This window comes from Oryctolagus cuniculus, chromosome 2, assembly GCF_051225735.1.
Source record: "Oryctolagus cuniculus isolate XC-2025 breed Fujian yellow rabbit chromosome 2, ASM5122573v1, whole genome shotgun sequence".
Lineage (NCBI taxonomy): Eukaryota > Metazoa > Chordata > Mammalia > Lagomorpha > Leporidae > Oryctolagus > Oryctolagus cuniculus.
In genome coordinates this window covers 44,920,637-44,940,043 of record NC_142868.1, presented here as the reverse complement: position 1 = coordinate 44,940,043, position 19,407 = coordinate 44,920,637, and the positions used below count along the sequence as shown (strand labels likewise).

At 47.9% G+C, this 19,407-nt stretch overlaps 1 protein-coding gene across 4 annotated transcripts in view; it reads right to left on the bottom strand.

The window, feature by feature from the left end:
* Nucleotides 1–14,240, bottom strand: part of KIF13B (kinesin family member 13B) — a 217,403-nt gene extending 203,163 nt beyond the window's left edge. The window contains exon 1 of one of the 4 annotated variants that reach the window (XM_051842522.3): nt 14,075–14,240. In XM_051842522.3, the coding sequence (XP_051698482.2) occupies nt 14,075–14,129 (55 nt within the window). In that variant the 5' untranslated portion in view covers nt 14,130–14,240. Of the gene's footprint in view, nt 1–12,684; nt 12,701–13,086; nt 13,200–14,074 lie in introns of those variants that run through there. The other 3 variants (XM_051842523.3, XM_089325433.1, XM_089325432.1) reach the window with 3 other exon arrangements.
* Between the last annotated feature and the right edge of the window lie 5,167 nt (nt 14,241–19,407).

The window sequence follows — 19,407 nt, the reverse complement described above, 5'->3', positions numbered from 1 at the left end:
CTGGCTTCAGCCTGGCCCAGCTCTTGTGGCCATCTGGGGAGTGAAGCAGAGAATGAAAGAGCGCTCTCTCTCTCTCCTCTCTCTCCCTTTCCGCATAATTCTTTCAAGTAAATAAATCTTACAAAAACAAAAAGTAAAGTGTCCCTGCCCTGTTCCCAATCCAGCTCCCTACTAACATGCCGGGGAAGACAGCAGAAGACAGCTCAAGTGCTTGGGCCCTTGCACCCACTTGGGAGAACCGGATGGAGTTCCACGTTCCTGGCTTTCACTTGGTGCAGACCCTGCTGTTGCAGCCATCTGGAGAGTGAACCAGCGGATGGAAGCGCACCCTCTCTCACTCTGTCACTCTGCCTTCCAAATAAATAAAATAAATCTCTTAAAAATAAAAACAAAGAACAACAGCATCAAAAAAAAAAAAAAAAAACACCTGCCAAAAATCTAAAAAATAAACATCTTCCTCTTCACTTGGAACAACTCTGAGACTAAAAGGTAAGGACCTAGTTGTTCGCGCTGCCTCTGTAAAAACAGCACTAAATTAACCCATGTTCACAACAGCCAAAGCGGGAAGCAGCCCAAGGGTCCGTGGACAAAGGAATGGATAAACAGAATGTGGCATACGCACACATCGAAACATTATTCTGTACTGAAAAGAAGTTCTGGTGCCTGCTACAATATGGGTAAACCTTGAAAACAAGCCCGTAACCAAAGGACAAATACTGCACAGTTTACTTCCAGTAGTCAGTCAGGAGTGCTGGTTACCACGGATCAGGGGAAGAGGCAATGGAGAAGTTATCACTTAGTAATGGAGTGTCAATCCTGCAATATATGGCTGACAGTGACATCAACACACCAATGTGAAAATATTTTAAAAATGCTATGGATGGAGCTGGCACCGCTGCTCAATAGGCTAATCCTCCGTCTTGCGGCACCGGCACACCTGGTTCTAGTCCCGGTTGGGGCGCCGGATTCTGTCCCGGTTGCCCCTCTTCCAGGCCAGCTCTCTGCTGTGGCCAGGGAGTGCAGTGGAGGATGGCCCAAGTGCTTGGGCCCTGCACCCCATGGGAGACCAGGAGAAGCACCTGGCTCCTGCCTTTGGATCAGCGCGGTGCACTGGCCGCAGCACACCGGCTGCGGAGGCCATTGGAGGGTGAACCAACAGAAAAAAGGAAGACCTTTCTCTCTGTCTCTCTCTCACTGTCCACTCTGCCTGTCCAAAAATAAATGCTATGGAACTATGTACTTCAAAAAGTTTAAAATCATAAATGTGTGTATTTTAGCACAATTTTAAAAAACACTAAAAATATATCATTATAACATAACACAATTTATTCCTAGTGAAGCCCAAAATAATGACTTAGTTAGTACTATGTGTAAAAACAAATTAAAAACCAGAGTGATCTTAAAGTGAACTGTAAATTTATATGATGATTAATCAAGCTTTACAGTACCCAAAACCATGAATGCTTTGATGTATCCATGAGTCTTTAAGAAAAAAAAAGGATAAGAAATTTACTCCACTAACATTAAAGATCCCTATTACAAGTATTTCCAAAACAGGATCCATTTCCAGATCAAATTCCTCATGATGAAAATTAAAATATCAACAGCTGATAAATTGGCTTATTCAGCCACCCTATTAGTCAGCTTGTAAAAGTGAGCAGTAGTTTGAAACAAGTCTTTCTTCAATGTACAAATCAGCTATGGCTCGCACCCCAATGACATCATGGAAAACACGGGCAGGGCCTGGTAGACTCCCTTTATATAACTCATGTTCCATCTGGGAAGTGCATCATCCCTGTGAAAACAAAACAAATCTGAGGTGTCCATTTAGTAATCTGCTCTTCTAATTCTCTCAAAAGTTAATTTCCAAACCAGATCTGCTAATCAGAATCACAGATGTACCTTCCTTTACCTACCAATCACTTTCCTAAAAAAGCTAACTATAACTTACTCTTATATTTGTGGGGAGCAGCCCGGACTGGACTGAGTTACTGGAATTAAGACTTATTCTATGCATCTGCTCTCCCACAATATGGCGCTGGGAGAGAAGTAAACAGCTTCTGCACAGCTGCCTCCAGTTCAACCAATAAACTGTAGGACTTGCTCCTGATTGGAGAGCAGCGTACTCGGCGTGTGGGCAGCCGAGTTGGGATTGGCGGAGGAGGACTATAAAGGAGGAGAGAGACGGCATGCACCAGGAACATCTAAGGGGAACATCTGAGGGAACACCTGTGCAGCCCCCAAGAAAGCCGGCCTGCGGTGTGCCGCTCCCCTGCGGAAGTGGGGAATGTGGCCAGGGGGAACTGCCCTTCCACGGAGGTGGAAGGGATAGTAGCCAACCCGGGAAGAACCAGCAGCAAACCCGGGGAGGGCTGAGCAGACGAAAGAACAACGCAGGGTTCTGTGTCGTTCCTCCACGAAGAGGGGGAGCGACAATATTCACTGGGGTCTATTTTTTTTTTTTTAAGATTTATTTCTTTGAAAGTCTCTTACAGAGAGAGGGAGAAATCGATCTTCCATCTGCTGGTTCACTCCCCAAATGGCTACAACAGCCAGGGCTGGCCAGGCCAAAGCCAAGAGCCTAGAGCTTCATCTGGATCTCCCACATGGGTGTAGGGGCCCAAACACGTGGACTATCTTCTGCTGCTTTCCCACATGCATTAGAAGGGAGCTGGATCGGAGTGGAGTGGAGCAGCCAGCACTTGGACCTGCACCCATACAGGATGCCGGCATCGCAGGCAGCAGCTTAACCCACTCCACTATGACACCAGCCCCTAAGGTCTATTTATAAAAGAAAGACAAATTACTTGTGTTATTTACTTTCTAATTAAATTGTGGAACTTGCACATTATACATGGTCCTATTTCCAACTAATTTCTGTCACATACATGTCCATGTATGTTCATGAAAATCAAATATGCATCACTAATATTTCATGTACCAAGGACTTGGTTTCCCAATTGGAATGTAAGATTCTTCTCGGCACAGAGAAAACAGCTCATATTTTTTTGCTTAAAAGTTGCTTCAGATCTGTTTTTTATTGAGGTATGCCAACCCCAGAAGAAAAACAAATAATGTAAGTCAAGCCAAGTTAATCTTTTCCTTTCTAGAAAAATATGCCAAATTTCATAATCACTACTTTCATTTTTTACCAGTAAACACAACAACTCAGTAAATAAGTAGAAAACCTAACTCAGTTCTAATGTGGCTAAAGACTGAAGGAATAAAAGAATACAGAAGATGGGTATCAGAAGAGAAAGTGATGTCACAATGTGAAAATAATCAAAATAATCTTATGACTTAAAAATGTGCATACTCAAGAAACTACCTAACTTCAGCAGACTAGCAAATAGATATTTAAAAACCTGTGAGGTGGCCAGCGCGTGGCATAGTAGGCTAAGCCTCCACCTGCGGTGCCAGTTCATGTCCTGGCTGCTCTTCTTCAGATCCAGCTCTCTGCCTATGGCCTGGGAAAGTAGTAGAAGATGGCCCAAGTCCTTAGGCCCCTGGACTCACATGATAAACCCAGAAGAAGCTCCTGGCTTCCAGCTTCAGTTCAGCTCAGCTCCAGCCATTTGGGGAGTGAACCAGTGAATGGAAGACCTCCCTCTCTCCCTCCCTCTCTCCCTCCCTCTCTCCCTCCCTCTCTCCCTCCCTCTCTCCCTCCCTCTCTCCCTCCCCCTACGTTCCCCTACCTCCCCCTCTCTCCCTCCCCCTACCTCCCCCTACCTCCCCCTACCTCCCCCTACCTCCCCCTACCTCTCCCTACCTCTCCCTACCTCTCCCTACCTCTCCCTACCTCTCCCTACCTCTCTGTAACTCTACCTCTCAAATAAATGTTTTTAAAATTTTTAAAGAAAAAAACTCCTAAGGCAGGAATGGGCCTTCACTCGAGCGGTCAAGATGCTAAGACTCCAGGAACTCCTATCAGAGCGCCTGGGTTTGCGTCCCAGCGCTGCCCGATTCCAGCTTCCTGTCAAAGCACACTCTGGGAAGCAGCAGTGGGGATGGCTCAAGAAACTAGGTTCTGGCCACTCCCACAGGTGACCTAGATTGAGTCCCCACCTCCTAGTTCCAGTCCCAGCCAAATCCTGGCTATTGGGGGCCTTTGGAGAGTGAACCACTACTTGGGAGCACATTCTCCCCCACCTCACATCTGTCTCAAAAATTAAAATCACTGGCCTTTTTGGAAAAATATATAAATTTTTTTAAAAAATAAAAACTTGTCCCATGCGGGTGTAGGGCCCAAGGACCTGAGCCATCCTCCACTGCACTCCCGGGCCACAGCAGAGAGCTGGACCGGAAGAGGAGCAACCAGGACAGAATCTGGCGCCCCAACCAAGACTAGAACCCGGAGTACCCTCACTGCAAGCAGAAGATTAGCCTAGTGAGCCGCGGCGCCGGCCAGCCAAAACAATCTTAAATAGAAAAAGTTACAGGAGCCAACACTGTGGCATAGCCGGTAAAGCCACTGCCTGCAATGCCAGCATCCCATATGGGCACCAATTCGTGACCTGCCTGCTCCACTTTGATCCAGCTCCCTGCTAATGCACCTGGAAAGCAGTGGAAGATGGTCCAAGTCCCTGGGCCCCTGCACCTACATGGAGACCCAGAGGAGGCTCCTGGACCCTGGTTTCAGCCTGGCCCAGCCCCAGCCATTGTGGCTATCCAGGGAGTGAATCAACAGATCTCGATCTTGATCTCTCTTTCTGTATGTGTGTGTGTATGTGTGTGTATGTGTGTATGTGTGCGTATGTGTGTGTGTATGTGTGTGTGCCCGTATGTGCGCGTATGTGTGTGTGTGTATGCCTCCCTCTGTGTAACTCTGCCTTTCAAACAAATAAATCTTTAAAAAAAAAAAAAAATGTTGGAGGACTTACACTCCCCATTTTCAAAACTTACTACAAAGCTACAATAACAAAAGAATATGGCACGAAGTATAGAAAGATAAAAATATAGACCAATAGAACACAATACATAGATCAATGCAATAGAACTCAGAGCCCAGATATACATTATTAAGCCTATGGCTAACTGATAGCTGACAAGGATGCCAAGACAATTGTTTGGGGGAAAAACATTTTAACAAATGGTGCAGGGACAACCAGGATATCCATGTACAAAAGAATGAAGCTGCATCCCTACTACCCACCACATTCAAAAATAAATGCCAGGGCTTTGTGCCCCAGCAGGCTAATCTTTTACTCACAACACTCACATTCCATGAGTGCTGGTTTGGGCCTCTATCTGATTCAAGTTCCTATTAATGCATCTTGGGAGGCAGTAGATGAAGGTTCAAGTGTTTGAGTCCCTGCTACCCACATGGGAGACCCAGATGGAGTTGCAGGCTCCTGCTCCAGCCTTGGTCATTGCAGGCATTTGGGGAATGAACTAACAGATGAAGATCAGTCAATCTCTCTGCCACTCTGTTTCAAGCAGATGAAAATAACATTTAAAATAATTAATGCCAAGTGGAGCAATTGTTTCTAACAACAAAAACAAAAGGATTTGAATAATGATCTCTCCAAACGTATACAAATAACCAAAATGGAGATAAAAGGTGCTCAAATTTATCCTTCAGAGAAATGTGAATCACAACAATGAGATTCTACCGACTTATACTCCCTAGGATGGCAATAATAAAACAGAGAAATAAACAAGTATTGGAAAAATCACATATTGCAAATGGGAATGTAAAACAGTACAGTTCCTCAAAGTTGGAATGCCTGTACCCCACATCGGAGTGCCTGGGTTCAAGTCTGGCTCCACTCCCAATTCAAACTTCCTGCTAACCTGTACCTTGGTGGCAGCAGATGACTCAATTGTCTCTTCCACCCACATGAGAAACCTGGTTTTTGCCTGACCCAGCCCAGGATGTTGCAGGCATCTGGGGACTGAATCAGTGGATGGGAGTTCTTGGTCTCGCTTCACCTCTCAATTAAGTAAACTTTTAAAATAGCCAATTTTTCAAAAGTTAGCGTTACTATATCACCCAGCAATTTCACTATGTATATGCATACCCATGCAAAATGAAAATATTGTCCAAAATCTTCCACATCGATGTTCATAACAGCCACAAAGTGGAAGCAAGTCAAATGCCCATCAACTGCTGAACAGATGAACACGTGTGGCTCATCCACATAACTGAATATTATTCAGCTATAAGTAGGATAAGGTATTGATGCATACTGCAACATGGATAAACCCTGATTATGTAAAGTGAAGGAAGCCTGACAGAAAAGCCTACAGATTATATGATTCCATTTAGAAGAAACACCCACTAAGCAAATCCATAGAGACCCAAAGTAGATTAGCAGTTGCCAAGACCTGAGGCAGGAGGGAAGAGTGTGGCTGCTGCAGGTACAGGGTGTATCTCTGGAGTGACGACAGTGTTCTGGAATTGGACAGCAGTGGTGGCTGCAATCCCTGTTAAAAGCCACTGAATGGGTACATTTTTGTATATGAATTACATCTAAAAAAGAAAAGAAAAAATGTGGAAGGAATAATCCTGCTACCTTCAATAACTGTGAAATACACTCAAAGAGTCCCTCAACTACCTTTCCAAACACTGCCTGGAAAATCCCAGCTCACCCCAGCTCTTCTCACTTCCTAGTACCTCACAATCTACCTCAGCAAGCATACTAAGCCCTCCGGGTCTTCCCATTGTGTACGGGTCTTCCCATTATGTACGTATCCTCTTCCATGTCTCCAAGCCTCCCTCTCCAACAGGCCTCAAACATTCCCCAGACTTTGGAGGAGAAAAGGCAGAAGGTCTGGAGGCCTGACCCTAGGCCTCGAGACACACTCTTCACCCTTCCCTTCCACACACAGCTGCCTTAAGGGACGCTCACGGAGACACACTGACCCTACACACCTTCTTCATCCCTGGCCACTACTAACACCCCTACACGAATGGACTCATTTCACTGAAACAGCTCTGAAAGTGACCACGGACTCGCATGGTGCCGACTGCCTGGGCCCTGTCAGCACTAGCCGTGCTGGCCACTGCTGTGACAGCTGACTGACTGCTGCCCTTCATTCTTGGACACATTCTTCCTCCCAGGGCTTACCAAACATTGCCCGACTCTCCTTCTCCCTCCTTGGCCTCTGCGACTGCCTCCTTCACACACTGCTTAATTCCAAGCTCTATCTTCGGCCTGTGGGAATGATTCCTAAATCTCTAGGCATCTTGAGGCCCTTTGTTTCAGATGCCTATGCAAAACAGCCTTCTGGGCTCCATTCAGACATCTCAAACTCAACAGCTCTGCCGAGCTCCTTCCAGCCACGCGCTGGGTCTTGTTCATACTTGCAGGCGCAGTACAAGGCACGTGATGAGCACCGACTGAAGACTGCTGAGCATGCAGTAGAACTCCCCTTCTCCCAGACTTCCACCCCAAAACCTGCTCTGATCTCAGTTAATGACACCAGCACTTGTATCATCATCTAACTCAGAAACTGCAGATGACTGTCTGAGCTCAGTATTCCTCAAATGCAACACCAAACCACCGAGTTTGTGGGGCATCCATGTGGACTCTCCACGCCACCCCACGGGATGATGCAGAGACCAGGAGAGCTGCTCCTGCTGCTTGTCATGTCATCCTCAAGTCCCGCCCCTTCTTCTCACCTATCCCTTGTTAGATTTCCTTTCAACTCTTCTTCATGGATTTGAAACACAGGTAGACACACAGACAGATCTCCCATTCATTGGTTTGCTCCTCAGTTTGCTCCTCAGATGCCCACAACAGCCAGGACTGAGACAGGCTAAAGTCAGGAGGCAAAAATTCAATCCCAGTCTCCCCTTGGGTGGCCTTGCCTCCCAGGGTGCACATTAGCAGGAAGCTGGAATGAGGAGCAGAGCTGGGACTGGAACCCAGCAGTGCAGATATGGGATGCAAATGTCCCAAGCAGTGGCTTAACTGCTGCACCAAATACCTGCTCAACCACCCTCGTGTCTTCAATTCATAATTCACTGTTACTGTGTCATCTGTTCTTATAAAGTCACACCTGTGCATCTCATTACCAACAAAACTCCAAGTTCCCTTGGTCAAAGATCATGACAAGCTTCTAGTTATTCTGAAAATCTAAAATGCAAACCCTGAAAGTTATGTACTGTAATGTCAAGATTGCAAGACGCCTTTGAGAACCACCATGTCCAACACAGCAGTAAAAGCACACAGGTCATTCAGGTTCCAGGTTCAGCCTGGCTGTGTCATTCTGGGACCATAACCTTTCTTAGATGCCACTCAATGGAAATTTTCAACTACCTTTCAAAGTTGAATCTGAAGAATAAGATAATGTATACAAAGCACTGAACTCTGTAGCACACAGCACAAAGCTCTCAAAAAATGATTTTTTTCTTTAGTCAACACTATCAAACTGAATGGACAAATGAGTGGCATTTTGCAAAGGCACCTCCGACCTCTTAGAGTGAAAGCTCAGCACAGCTGGGCTATGGAGCTGCGTTCAGGGCCGAGTTTCACAGACTTCCCCACTGCCAGAGCACACTGCTCATCTTCGCCAAGCCTTTCTCAAGAGCCCACTCTGCCGAAGACAAGGAAATTGAATCACCAAGCATGGAGACCAATAAATCCACGTCCACTCAATTTCTCTTTAAGTAATAGCTTTGTCCGTGGCTTCTCCCATCTTCAAAACTTAAAAAATGGAGAAGTCACACACTAGTCATCAGCTTCTGGAGCTGAGAGGGCAAGTTACTATCGATTCAACAGAACTGTATTTGGTATTATGAACGTGCACCTCTGGCCCTCCGTGTATGAATCTCAACTTCAGCCTCTGGGTTGGCAACAGAAACAAAACAGCACTGTAGCACATGTGTGTCACTGCCCCAGCATATCACGCAGAAGCTGGTGAAACAAGTATCTTCTGTCTTACCAAATACTGTCAGAAATGTCCATCCTCCCTCACCCAGAGCTCCACATCGGTCAGTGATTTCTGAGAAGGCTGGAGAATCCCCGAGAGCCCCAGGGCACCTCGCCCTCCCAGCCCCTTCACTTCCTAAGGATCACTGCTTTCCACTGGCGGCCAGGTTTGCAAGCTTCCTCCCCAGTGCTGTTCCACCTTGAACTTCCTTCACTGCTGATTACTTGACTCCGACCAGCCTCCTCCGGCTTCTTGGCAGCATTGTCACTGTAAGCTTGAATTCTTGCCCAGCTCTGCCTGGAATCTGTCACCCACCTAGGTTTCCAATCCTGTTCAGAGACCTGCCCATCTGTCCTTTGTGTGTGTCAGGCCTACACAGAGCGCCACACGGAGCTGCCCTAAGCCCAGACTCCAGGCCCAGCTATCGGCGAGGGTGCCCTGCAATGCGCCTGACCTTTCTCCTGCCATCTTCTCTTGTCAATCTCACAGAATATCCCTTTCTGGCAGGCCAATCCTGTGCTGTTGCCTAAACTTGCCTTGCTTGTTCCTTATCTCCATGTCTTTGCTCTCAGGCCATACTTCTTCCTCATAGAAGCAGTGTTCTCCCCTCCCCTCCCAACACCCATTCTTTCAAATCAGAAGATGCCTTCCCGGAGTCCTGCCTAGTCCCCAGGCCTCTAGGTATCTCTGGCTCTGAATTCCTGTACTTCCGGTCACTCCACTGGCACCTCGTAACCAGCAGTTTGCTGTGCTTGTTTACCTCTCCATCTTATCTCCACACGAAGCTCATTTCCTCATGGCATGAGCCCTACAGTACACTTAGAAAACCTGAACAAATACCAGGGGACAGCAGAAGGTTTTCAGGAAATAAAAACCTCCCAATAATCGTTTTCATGATTCTGTATACATTTTCACAGAGTAATAATCATACTAGCAGAGTCAACCACCGTCACACGTTCAGTTTCACAATCGGCTTTTTCCACTAACACAGCAAAGTCGTCTTTGGTGTTACATGATTTTGATAGTCATCCTTTTTAATGGCTATATAATAGTCCCTCCTACACTGCCATACACTGCCCATGATTTACTGACTCAGACACTATTGCATAAGTCTTTGTGTCTTTCACTGCATCAAGTATGATAAAATGCAGACTAAACTATTGAGAAATGCCTGCCAAAATAAATGTATGGCCTGTACTTCCTAATAAATGACATGACCTATTCACCATCTCTTGCTAATCCAACTTCTGGTGTAATTTTCTGGTTCCATCCCTTTAGGCCAGATAGGTAACAAAGGTATTTTCCTACTTTTATACAGATTACTTACTCTGTAAATTAATAATAGACTTAAATGCGGGAATTCCCTTGAGGAAAGACAATAAAATCTCCTATTGATGATAAGCTGGATGGCTGGAAGGCATTCCATAAAAATGCTCACTTACCTAATAAATATTTTCTAAACCACCTAAAGTTATAGAACAAACTCCTGAAAAGGAGAGTGTCACTGATCTGACTATTAGCATCAATGATGCTTGTAAAACTTGCAGCTCAATTAATGATGACATGGGTTAATAATGCATGAGAAGCGCGTTCTGTCCCGGACACAACACACAGCTGCCCCAGTGATAGGAAAAGGCAAACAGCATCTGCAAATACAACTTCCAAGATCTCATGACAAAGGAGGTTTTTACTCCTCTAGCTGTTTAGCTTATCATTTCAGATGAAGACAAAAATAAAGGTTGTAATATTACAAGCATGTGAAACTACACACACATGTCAGCAAACTGGGATGGAAATTAGAAAAGCTGTGAGGATGGAAGGATGTAGGAGGATTTTTTCCTTTTATTTTCTGCTTTGATAGTATGTCAAAATGTATAACTAGAAAAATATTCCTGAAAAACTAGCCATTATAATTTTTTTAAAGATTTACTTATTTGAAAGGCACAGTTAGAGAGAGGCAGATGCAGAGAAAGAGGGGTCTTCCAACTGCTGATTCACTCCCCAGATGGCCAGAGCTGCGCTGATCCAAAGTCAGGAGCTTCTGCCGGGTCTCCCATGTGGGTGCAGAGGCCCGAGGACTTGGGCCATCTTCTACTGCTTTCCCAGGCCACAGCAGAGAGCTGTATCTGGAGAGAAGCAGCTGGGGCCGGTGCCACGGCTTACTAGGCTAATCCTCCACCTGTGGCCCCGGCACCCCGGGTTCTGGTCCTGGTTGGGGCACAGGATTCTGTCCTGGTTGCTCCTCTTCCAGTCCAGCTCTCTGCTGTGGCCCAGGAGTGCAGTGGAGGATGGCCCAAGCGCTTGGACCCTGCACCCGCATGGGAGACCAGGAGGAAGCACCCGACTCCTGGCTTCGGATCAGTGCGGTGCGCTGGCCGCAGCGCACCAGCCATGGCGGCCATTGCAGGGAGAACCAACGGAAAAAGGAAAACCTTTCTCTCTCTCTCTCTCTCTGTCACTGTCTAACTCTGCCTGAAGAAAGAGAGAGAGAGAGAAAAGCAGGTGGGACTGGAACCAGCATCCATATAGAATGCCAGTCTTGCAGGCAGCAGCTTTACCTACTATGCCACAGCACCAGCCCCCAATATAACCCTTATAATTAAATTCAATATTATTGAATTTGGGCTAACAATTAATGCTCAAATAACTAAGTTTCCCAAGCACAAGTACAGTTTAACAAAAAGGCTGAAGCACTCTTACTGTCATGATAAATAGTAAATAGCAAGCCAATCAACCAGCATAAAACCCAGACCTAAATTCAATCAGACACAGAATGCCATGAAAAACTTAGGAATACACCAGAGGTTGCTGGGAAATGTCAGACTTTCCTCAAAAGATGGATAATGCGGTTCCAAACACTAGAATCTACACAGCAAAACTATATACATCACAGTAACATGCTCAGAACCCCCCTCATCTGTGAAGAGTCATTCCCAAGGTTGCTTCCTGCATTTACAGGCTATGGTATGGTAGCAACAATTAGGCCCAAAATTCATTATGTGCCATAATTATATGCTACTACTTACTATATTAATTTCCCCAGAAGTAATAACTGTCCAAAGTACTTGATCTTGTCAAAATTCCCAGAAAGGTAAGTGGTTCTGTTTCAGGTTTTTGGTACAAACTCTACAGACTAACTGAAAAGTCACTGGCTCCAGAAGGTCACTACTCTGTCTCCCATAACAACACCTACACCGACATCAACACCACTTCACGACCAACCAGAAAAGCCCATTTCAATTATGCACAGAAACAATTATGTTAACCACAGAAAGAAGAAATCCTGTGCGTGTCAGGGTGTGTGAGGCCCAGGTGAGGGCCACCAAGAACACGGAGGCGCAATTTACCACAAACGATGTACTTCTACTTACAGAAGAATGAAGTCACACGTGAACACGGATTTTAAGCTGACTTCAACCCAAGCCACGGCTACTATCCACTCCCCAGCTGCAATTATTCTCTGCACACCTCTGAGAGGCTAAGGACTGTTAGCCTCTTATCAGCGGCAACTGACAAGTGCGGTAATTTCCCTCCAAAAATGAAACTGATGGGGAAAACGAGAGGGGAAGGGGAAGGGCTCTAAAGTCTGGGATCCAGCTCTTTGTGTGCTGGTTGGTTAGCGCTGCCTCTTTTTAGCACTGACATTTCCAAGATTTTTTGTGAAAAGAAAATTCTAAGAATGTGCTGAAACTATCCTTTCAGAATCAATTCCCAGATATGTTGTTTGTCATCCGCTGGGTTTTTTTTTTTTTTTTTTTTTTTTTCTTAAATCACTGAACTGAAGAAATCTGAAGTGAACAAAGATACCTGCTTCGGGTAAAACCTGAAGCTTCCGAAAACTTCCAGGGATCCATTTAAATGACTTCATTTTGTCAAGAGTGTGGAGCAGTGAGGCAGAAGCCGAAGACTCCAATCTTACCTAGCTGACGACTTAAAGTAATTAAGTACTTAGGAAAAAACTCCCCTGACGGCCTTCAGCAACTGTAGCAGGAACAGGTGGACAAACCTAAGACAGGAGACAGCGCCAAGAAAGAAACCAGCTTCCCCAAGTCAGCCCAGCTACGCATTTGTCAACTTGCACAGCTCAATATACACACACCAGAGCAAAGAAAAGGAAAACCTGTCGCTTCTACATAAAATTAACACTTGATTTTGAACAGAGAAGTTGCAAAACAAAAAGACAGCTTGGAAAATGACTCGGATACCTACAACCGATTCCGATGCACTGCAAAGTCGCCTCCTGGGCCTACACCAGGGATTCCCAATAACACGACCTTGAAGGGAAAGTGCCTTCTAATGCATTATCTCAGAGTAACTCGCCCCGTCCCGCTCTAGCCAAGTATCCAAACCAAGACCCAGCCCACCTCCTCGCCACTCCATTTGACTTAAATGTCCTCCGCTTATCTGCTTTCTCTACCCTCCCTAAAGACTTAAGAGAATGTCTGAGAGATACAATTTCACAAGAATCTTGGCACCTAAACTATTTATTGTTGCGAGATGACGAATACGACTTCAAGCAAAAAAAGTTTCTCAACAGTCCGTGCCAAAAAGGCATCCTTTTACACCTGAGCCTCATCAAAGCGCAGTATTTACTTCCCAACTCTTTAAGACCGTCCAGGTTAAAGCAATACAAAGTGGAAAAAAAGAAGAAAAAACACAAGGCGGAGGAAGATTGCACTCGAGTGCCTCCTCCGGAGCGGTCAGCCCCACTCCCTGCCATTTTCCCTGCGGCGGGACACAGAAGTGCGGGGCCGTGCTTGGGGCGACTCGGGCGGAGATGCGGGGTCCTGGGGCAGGCACGAGAGGGGCCGGGGCCGCGGTGACAGCTGGCGAGGGACCTGGCGAGGGACCAGCCGAGGGAGAGGGGACGGGGAAACCGGGCGGGAGCAGAGTAGAAACGAGGAAGCGCGTCGGGGGCGCCCTCCCGGGAGGGCAGGGAGGCGACGAGGGCTAAAGGGCGCCAGGCGGGGCGGAGCGGGGCGGCCGGCGGAAGGGGCAGCGGGGAGCGTGGCGGCCCAGGAGTGGGGCCCCGCGGCCCCCCGGGACCGGCCGGCCGGGGGGCGCAGGCGCGACGCCTCGGGGCGCCCCGCCGCCGACTCCAGGGGCGGGGCCGGACGGACCCCCCACGGCGGCCGAGGGACCAGAGCGCCAGGCACCTGCCACCTCCGCCGCGCGGCCCGGCGGGCTACGCTCTCACCTCGTCGGTTCATGGGCCGGACCCGCACCGCCACTTTCACTTTGGAGTCTCCCATTCTGCTGCGGCCACCGAACCTCTCGCTCGGCTTCCGTCTGCCGCGGCCACCGGGCAACTCTTCGGGGCTGACCCGGCGGGAGGGGGCCGCGGGCGGAGGGGCGTGGACGGGGGGCGGGGCCTGGGCCCGGGGCGGGGCAGACGCGAGGTTGGGGCGCACCGCGCTGCCTGACGGGATTTGTAGTCGCTGAGGGCCGGCGTGGGCGGAGCGGCGGCCGAGGGGCTCCGGCGGGAAAGCTCCCGGCGTGCGTCGCTCCCTGGAACTTGGAGTCGGCGGTCGGGGCTTTTGAAAATGCCTTTTTTCTACAACTTTCTTACTCTCGCGATTAGTATAGAGACGTAACTGTGGAGGGATCGAACTTGCTTGGGTGGCATTGGGGACCCTGCTACCGCTCATGCTTGTTTTCTGCCAACCGAGCTTAGTGGTTGAGCCCTTGGCTCAAGTGATTTCCTCTGCTGGATTACCCTCCCGGCCTTGTGTCCTGAACTTGTCCTTCAAGACAAGTTAAAAGTCACTTCCGGGGCAGGCATTTGGCGGAGCGGGTCAGACGACCACAGTTCATAATGCAGTCCCTGGGTTCTGGTGTTGCTCGGCTCCCAGTTCCAGCTTCCTGCTAACGTGCACCCCGGAGGCAGCTGCCACAACCAGGGAGACCCAGCTCCTAGTCCTGGCTCCTCCAGGCCTTGGCCCGACCCAACCCGGGGCTGTGACAGGCATTTGAGGAGCGAAGCAGTGCATAAAAGTTAATCTGTGCCGTTGAGTACAATGAAAATAAGTAACTTTTAAATGACAGTGCAGAATGCAGAACTATTTCACGGGTGAATAAACATAGAAAGCTGTCACATCTTGTACTTCTACCAACCATAGTGTTGAAATACTTCTAATGCAAGCGGTGTTGTCCAAAAAGTTTTAAAATGCCTTTGAAAGTAAGGGAGTTCTGGCACTTGCAGCATCATGGATGAAGCATTGAAGACCTTATGTTACGTGAAATAAGCAAGGCACAAAAGAACAAATGTTTTCACTAAGTGAGGGTCCATAGGGTAGTCAGCATCACACAGGTGAGTAGTCTAAGGGGCTGGCGCGAGGGCAGAGGGGGAATTAGTGTTTAACGGCTACAGTTGTGTGGAGTGGGTATTTTGCCTGGTGGTTGGCGCACCCACATCCCCTAAGTTCCAGTCGTGGCCCCGGCTTTTGCTGATGTGCACCCAGTAGGCAGAGCATGCCGACTTAAATGCTTGGGCCCTGCTGCCCATGTGGGAGACCTAGACTGGGTCCCTGGTTCCTGGCACACAGCATTGGCCTTTTCCAGTCCCAGCTGTTGCAGCCATTTGGGGAGTGGGCCAGAGGCTAGCAGATTGGTCTCACTCTCTGCTCTCATGCGAATAATTTTTTTTTATTTTAACTATATTGATCTTTAACCCCATAAAATTTGTTTTTAAACTGCATGTCCTGGCTGGCGCCGCGGCTCAATAGGCTAATCCTCTGCCTGCGGCACAGGCACACCGGGTTCTAGTCCCAATCGGGGCGCCGGATTCTGTCCCGGTTGCCCCTCTTCCAGGCCAGCTCTCTGCTATGGCCCGGGAAGGCAGTGGAAGATGGCCCAGGTCCTTGGGCCCTGCACCCCATGGGAGACCAGGAGAAGCACCTGGCTCTTGGCTTTGGATCAGCGCGGTGCGCCGGCTGCAGCGCGCCGGCCACGGCGGCCATTGGAAGGTGAACCAACGGCAAAAAGGAAGACCTTTCTGTCTCTCTCTCACTGTCCACTCTGCCTGTCAAAAAAATAAATAAATAAAAATAAACTGCATGTCCTGATGCTAGCTTAAATACAGCTTTTTAAACAGAAGCAAAGCAAGCAAAAACAGGATGATGTTGTGTCTAAGGAAACACTGTACTTAAATTTAACCTAGAACATGAGAGGAAAAAGCCCCTAAGAGGCTGGGGGAAGGGAGGAATTTACTAGGAAAGAGGTGAGGACTTTCTCTAAAGTTCCAAAATCATTCAAATTGTTCTGGAAACATCTGATTGGAAGAAAATTACAGTAGCTGCCCTAGAGACAGCCGGGAAAACCCCTATGGGCTCCTCTCCCTTTGACCTCTGGTCTTTGACTTCTCTCTCTCCCTGGACGTCTGCAGCACAGGGAAAGACAAGATTCCCGGAGAAGGGAGCCCAAGTCTAGACTTTATCTTCTCCTGGGAAACCTTCCTGTGACAGGTGAGAACGAAAGGGCTGAAATGCGAGTTAGAACCTGCAGACCTGGAAGGCTTCCCCACAAGTGAAAAGGGAGAAGTGCCTGCAGTTCACAGGCCGGGGACTGCCCAGGCTGCTACAAGGCTGGAGAGGCCTGCATTGTCTGTTTGCAACTATGAGAGGAAAAGGGGAAAGAACTAGGAAGCAAGCCCTCCCCCGGACCTTTGCAAAACATGCGCTTAATAAATCAAATATGGGGCAGGCGTGTGGCACAGTGAGTTAAGCCAAAGCCTGCAACGCCAATATCTCATATGGGTGCAGGTTCAGGTCCCAGCTGCTCCACTTCCAATCCAGCTCCCTGCTAATGGCCTGGGAAAGCAGCAGAAGATGGCCCAAGTGCTTGGGCCCCTGCACCCACGTGGGAGACCCAGAAGAAGCTCCTGGCTTCGAACCAGCCCCACCTAGCCATTTGGGCCATTTGGGGAGTGACCAGTGGATGGAAGACCTTTCTGTCTGTCTTTCCCTCTCTCTATAAATCTGTCTTTCAAATAAATAAATAAATGTTTAGAAAAAAGAAGCCAATAAACATGTATAGTGTGTAATGTTGAATTTCCGCTGTAGCTATAAGGAATTTCTCATTTCTTCTGCCCAAAATTTTGCAAATGTACTCGTTCCAAAACTAGTTTCTAGTTTACTCTTTGTTGCTTTGCAACCCATTCAACAGTTTCTAGTGGTCCCAGCACAGACTGAGAAAGACATTTTGCCCTGGTTCTAAGTATGTGTGTTTTAAGATAATCTCCTTTTTAAAACAATATTTATTGATTGATTTTTCAGTTATCTGAAGGGCAGAGACAGAGTGAGACCTTCTTCTGGTTCACTCCCCAAATCTGCAACATCGTGGACTGGGATGAATCCATCCAGGTCTCCCATGTGGGTAGCAGGAACCCAACCACTTGAGCCATCACCTGTTGTCTCCCCGGCCAGTGCACGTTGTCAGGAAGCTGGATCAGAAGTGGAGGAGCCAGGACTGGATCGCAGGCACTGTGATACGAGATGCAGGCATCCCAGCGTCTTAACCATTGCACCTTAATCCTGTATTTTGGAAATGTGCTCGTGCAGATTGTTCAGTCCACAGGCGTTCAAAAGACCTACTTTTCACCATTAGTTTTTCCAAAATAGTTTCCAGAACCCCACTGCTAAAAATGGAAACTTGTACTAAGTTCTTTCAAAAGGAAGGCAAGGCATTGAGCAAATCACTCCCTCAAGGCAAACTGCATCTCTCAGCCTAAAGCAGGATTGGCCTTCCTCACTCTGTCACACTGCTTAGTTTTCCCAGTTACAGTTGTCTCTTCATCTGTCCCCCAGCTACACTCGGAGTTCTTGAGCACAGAGAGGAAGAGTCTAGAAGAGTCTAAGTCTCTCTATCTCCAGCCTAGTACAGTGCCTGGTACTCAGCAGACAATAGATTTTGGGGAGTGAGACTATTACAACAGAGCATTGTCATTGATCTCAGCCTCATTAAATGATTTCTTCAACTCATTTAGTAAATGGCAGGGTTCAAACGCAAAACAAAAATTTGTTTGAGTCCAAAAATCTACCTCTTTCCACAAAGGAAGCTGTCCCTGGGTGTCTTCTTACCTAGTTTTCAACTTTGCGCGCTTTCCTGTATTGTGAATTCCTAGTGGAAGCCTAGATCTCAATAACAGTGTCAGACAGAGAATTAGACTAGAGGGACTGGGGAGTGGCCACAAGACCTCCCTCCAAGGTGAAACCAAGGTCCCTGCTCTCCACCAGGGGCCACCCAAGACCTCCCACTTTGCAGTTTAACTGGTGGTTAAAGTATCCTGATAAAATGGGAACTCAGCCAAACCGGAGATGTCTAGCTTATGGCCACATGAGCAGAGTCCAAAGGTATGCAACTCTCAGGCATCAGTCACAAATGCCAATCATGAGTGTCACAGCCACTTCACCAGTCTACACCCTGAAGCTTAAGGATGAAAGCCCCAAACCAGGAAGAAAGGGTGCCACGTTTCCTCTCAGTCGGCCTATTTCTCCCTTGGAACATGCTTGAATCAACTTTGCTTAGCTGTCCCTTCTCTCATCTCTCTGGGCTGCAGTTCTTCACTCTGCCAGTCACTGATGACATCAGAAATCGTCGCTTTCTAGCTGTTCCCTCTCAGGCCTGATGAGGAGCCAAGCATCGTGCTCAGCACTTCACAAACCTCATCCAACCCACAGGTTAGTACTATCACTGCAGCCTTTGGCAAGTAGGAAATTGAAGTAATGCACACAGACCCAAGTTAGAGGGACCTGAATGCAACCCCTGGGTCCCCATGTGCCTTTTTTGCAAGCTGTCGGACCATCCCCACTGTTCCACCCTGCCTCTCCTTGCAGTATCGGGTGCCCTGCTGGGTCCTGCAGCCTTTGCTGATACTCTCACCAACCACCCACTGGCAGGGCCACACCTGCATCTGGCCAGACGTAAGACTGCTCCACCTAGGAAATGAAACACAGTAACCCTCATCCTCCTCCACCCAGCTCACTCTCCCACTTCCAAGGCGCTCTTCCTAAGGCTCTAGTTTCTCAAGTGACCCCTGTACTCATTCTCTTACATCTGCAGCCTCAATCTCCCTCTTGACTGTGTTGTCAATACCACATTGTGAACCCCTAAAACTAGGTTATCATTCATTCACCCAGGTTCCACGACTGGGCCAGGAGCCCAGCTGGAGGAAGTCACATTATTCATGCAGGTTGATGCCCTGACATACCTGATCTTCAAACCCAGCATGGCCCTCGGTCACGCTCAAAACCCTTTTACCTTCTCAGTTCCTGTATTCCTCCAGAGCCTTCTCCATCTCCCCCTCTGTCTTCAAGCTCTAACCTAACAAGGCCATCCTCTCTGCTAGATCACTTGCTCCCATAACTCTGTAAAGATTAGAGCTCTCAGGTAAAATTTTCCTAAATTTCTTGTTTCGAAAAGGCTTATTTAGGGGTCGGCGCTGTGGTGTAGTGGGTTAACGCCCTGGCCTGAAGCGCCGGCATCCCATATGGGCGCCAGTTCTAGTCCTGGCTGCTCCTCTTCCGATCCAGC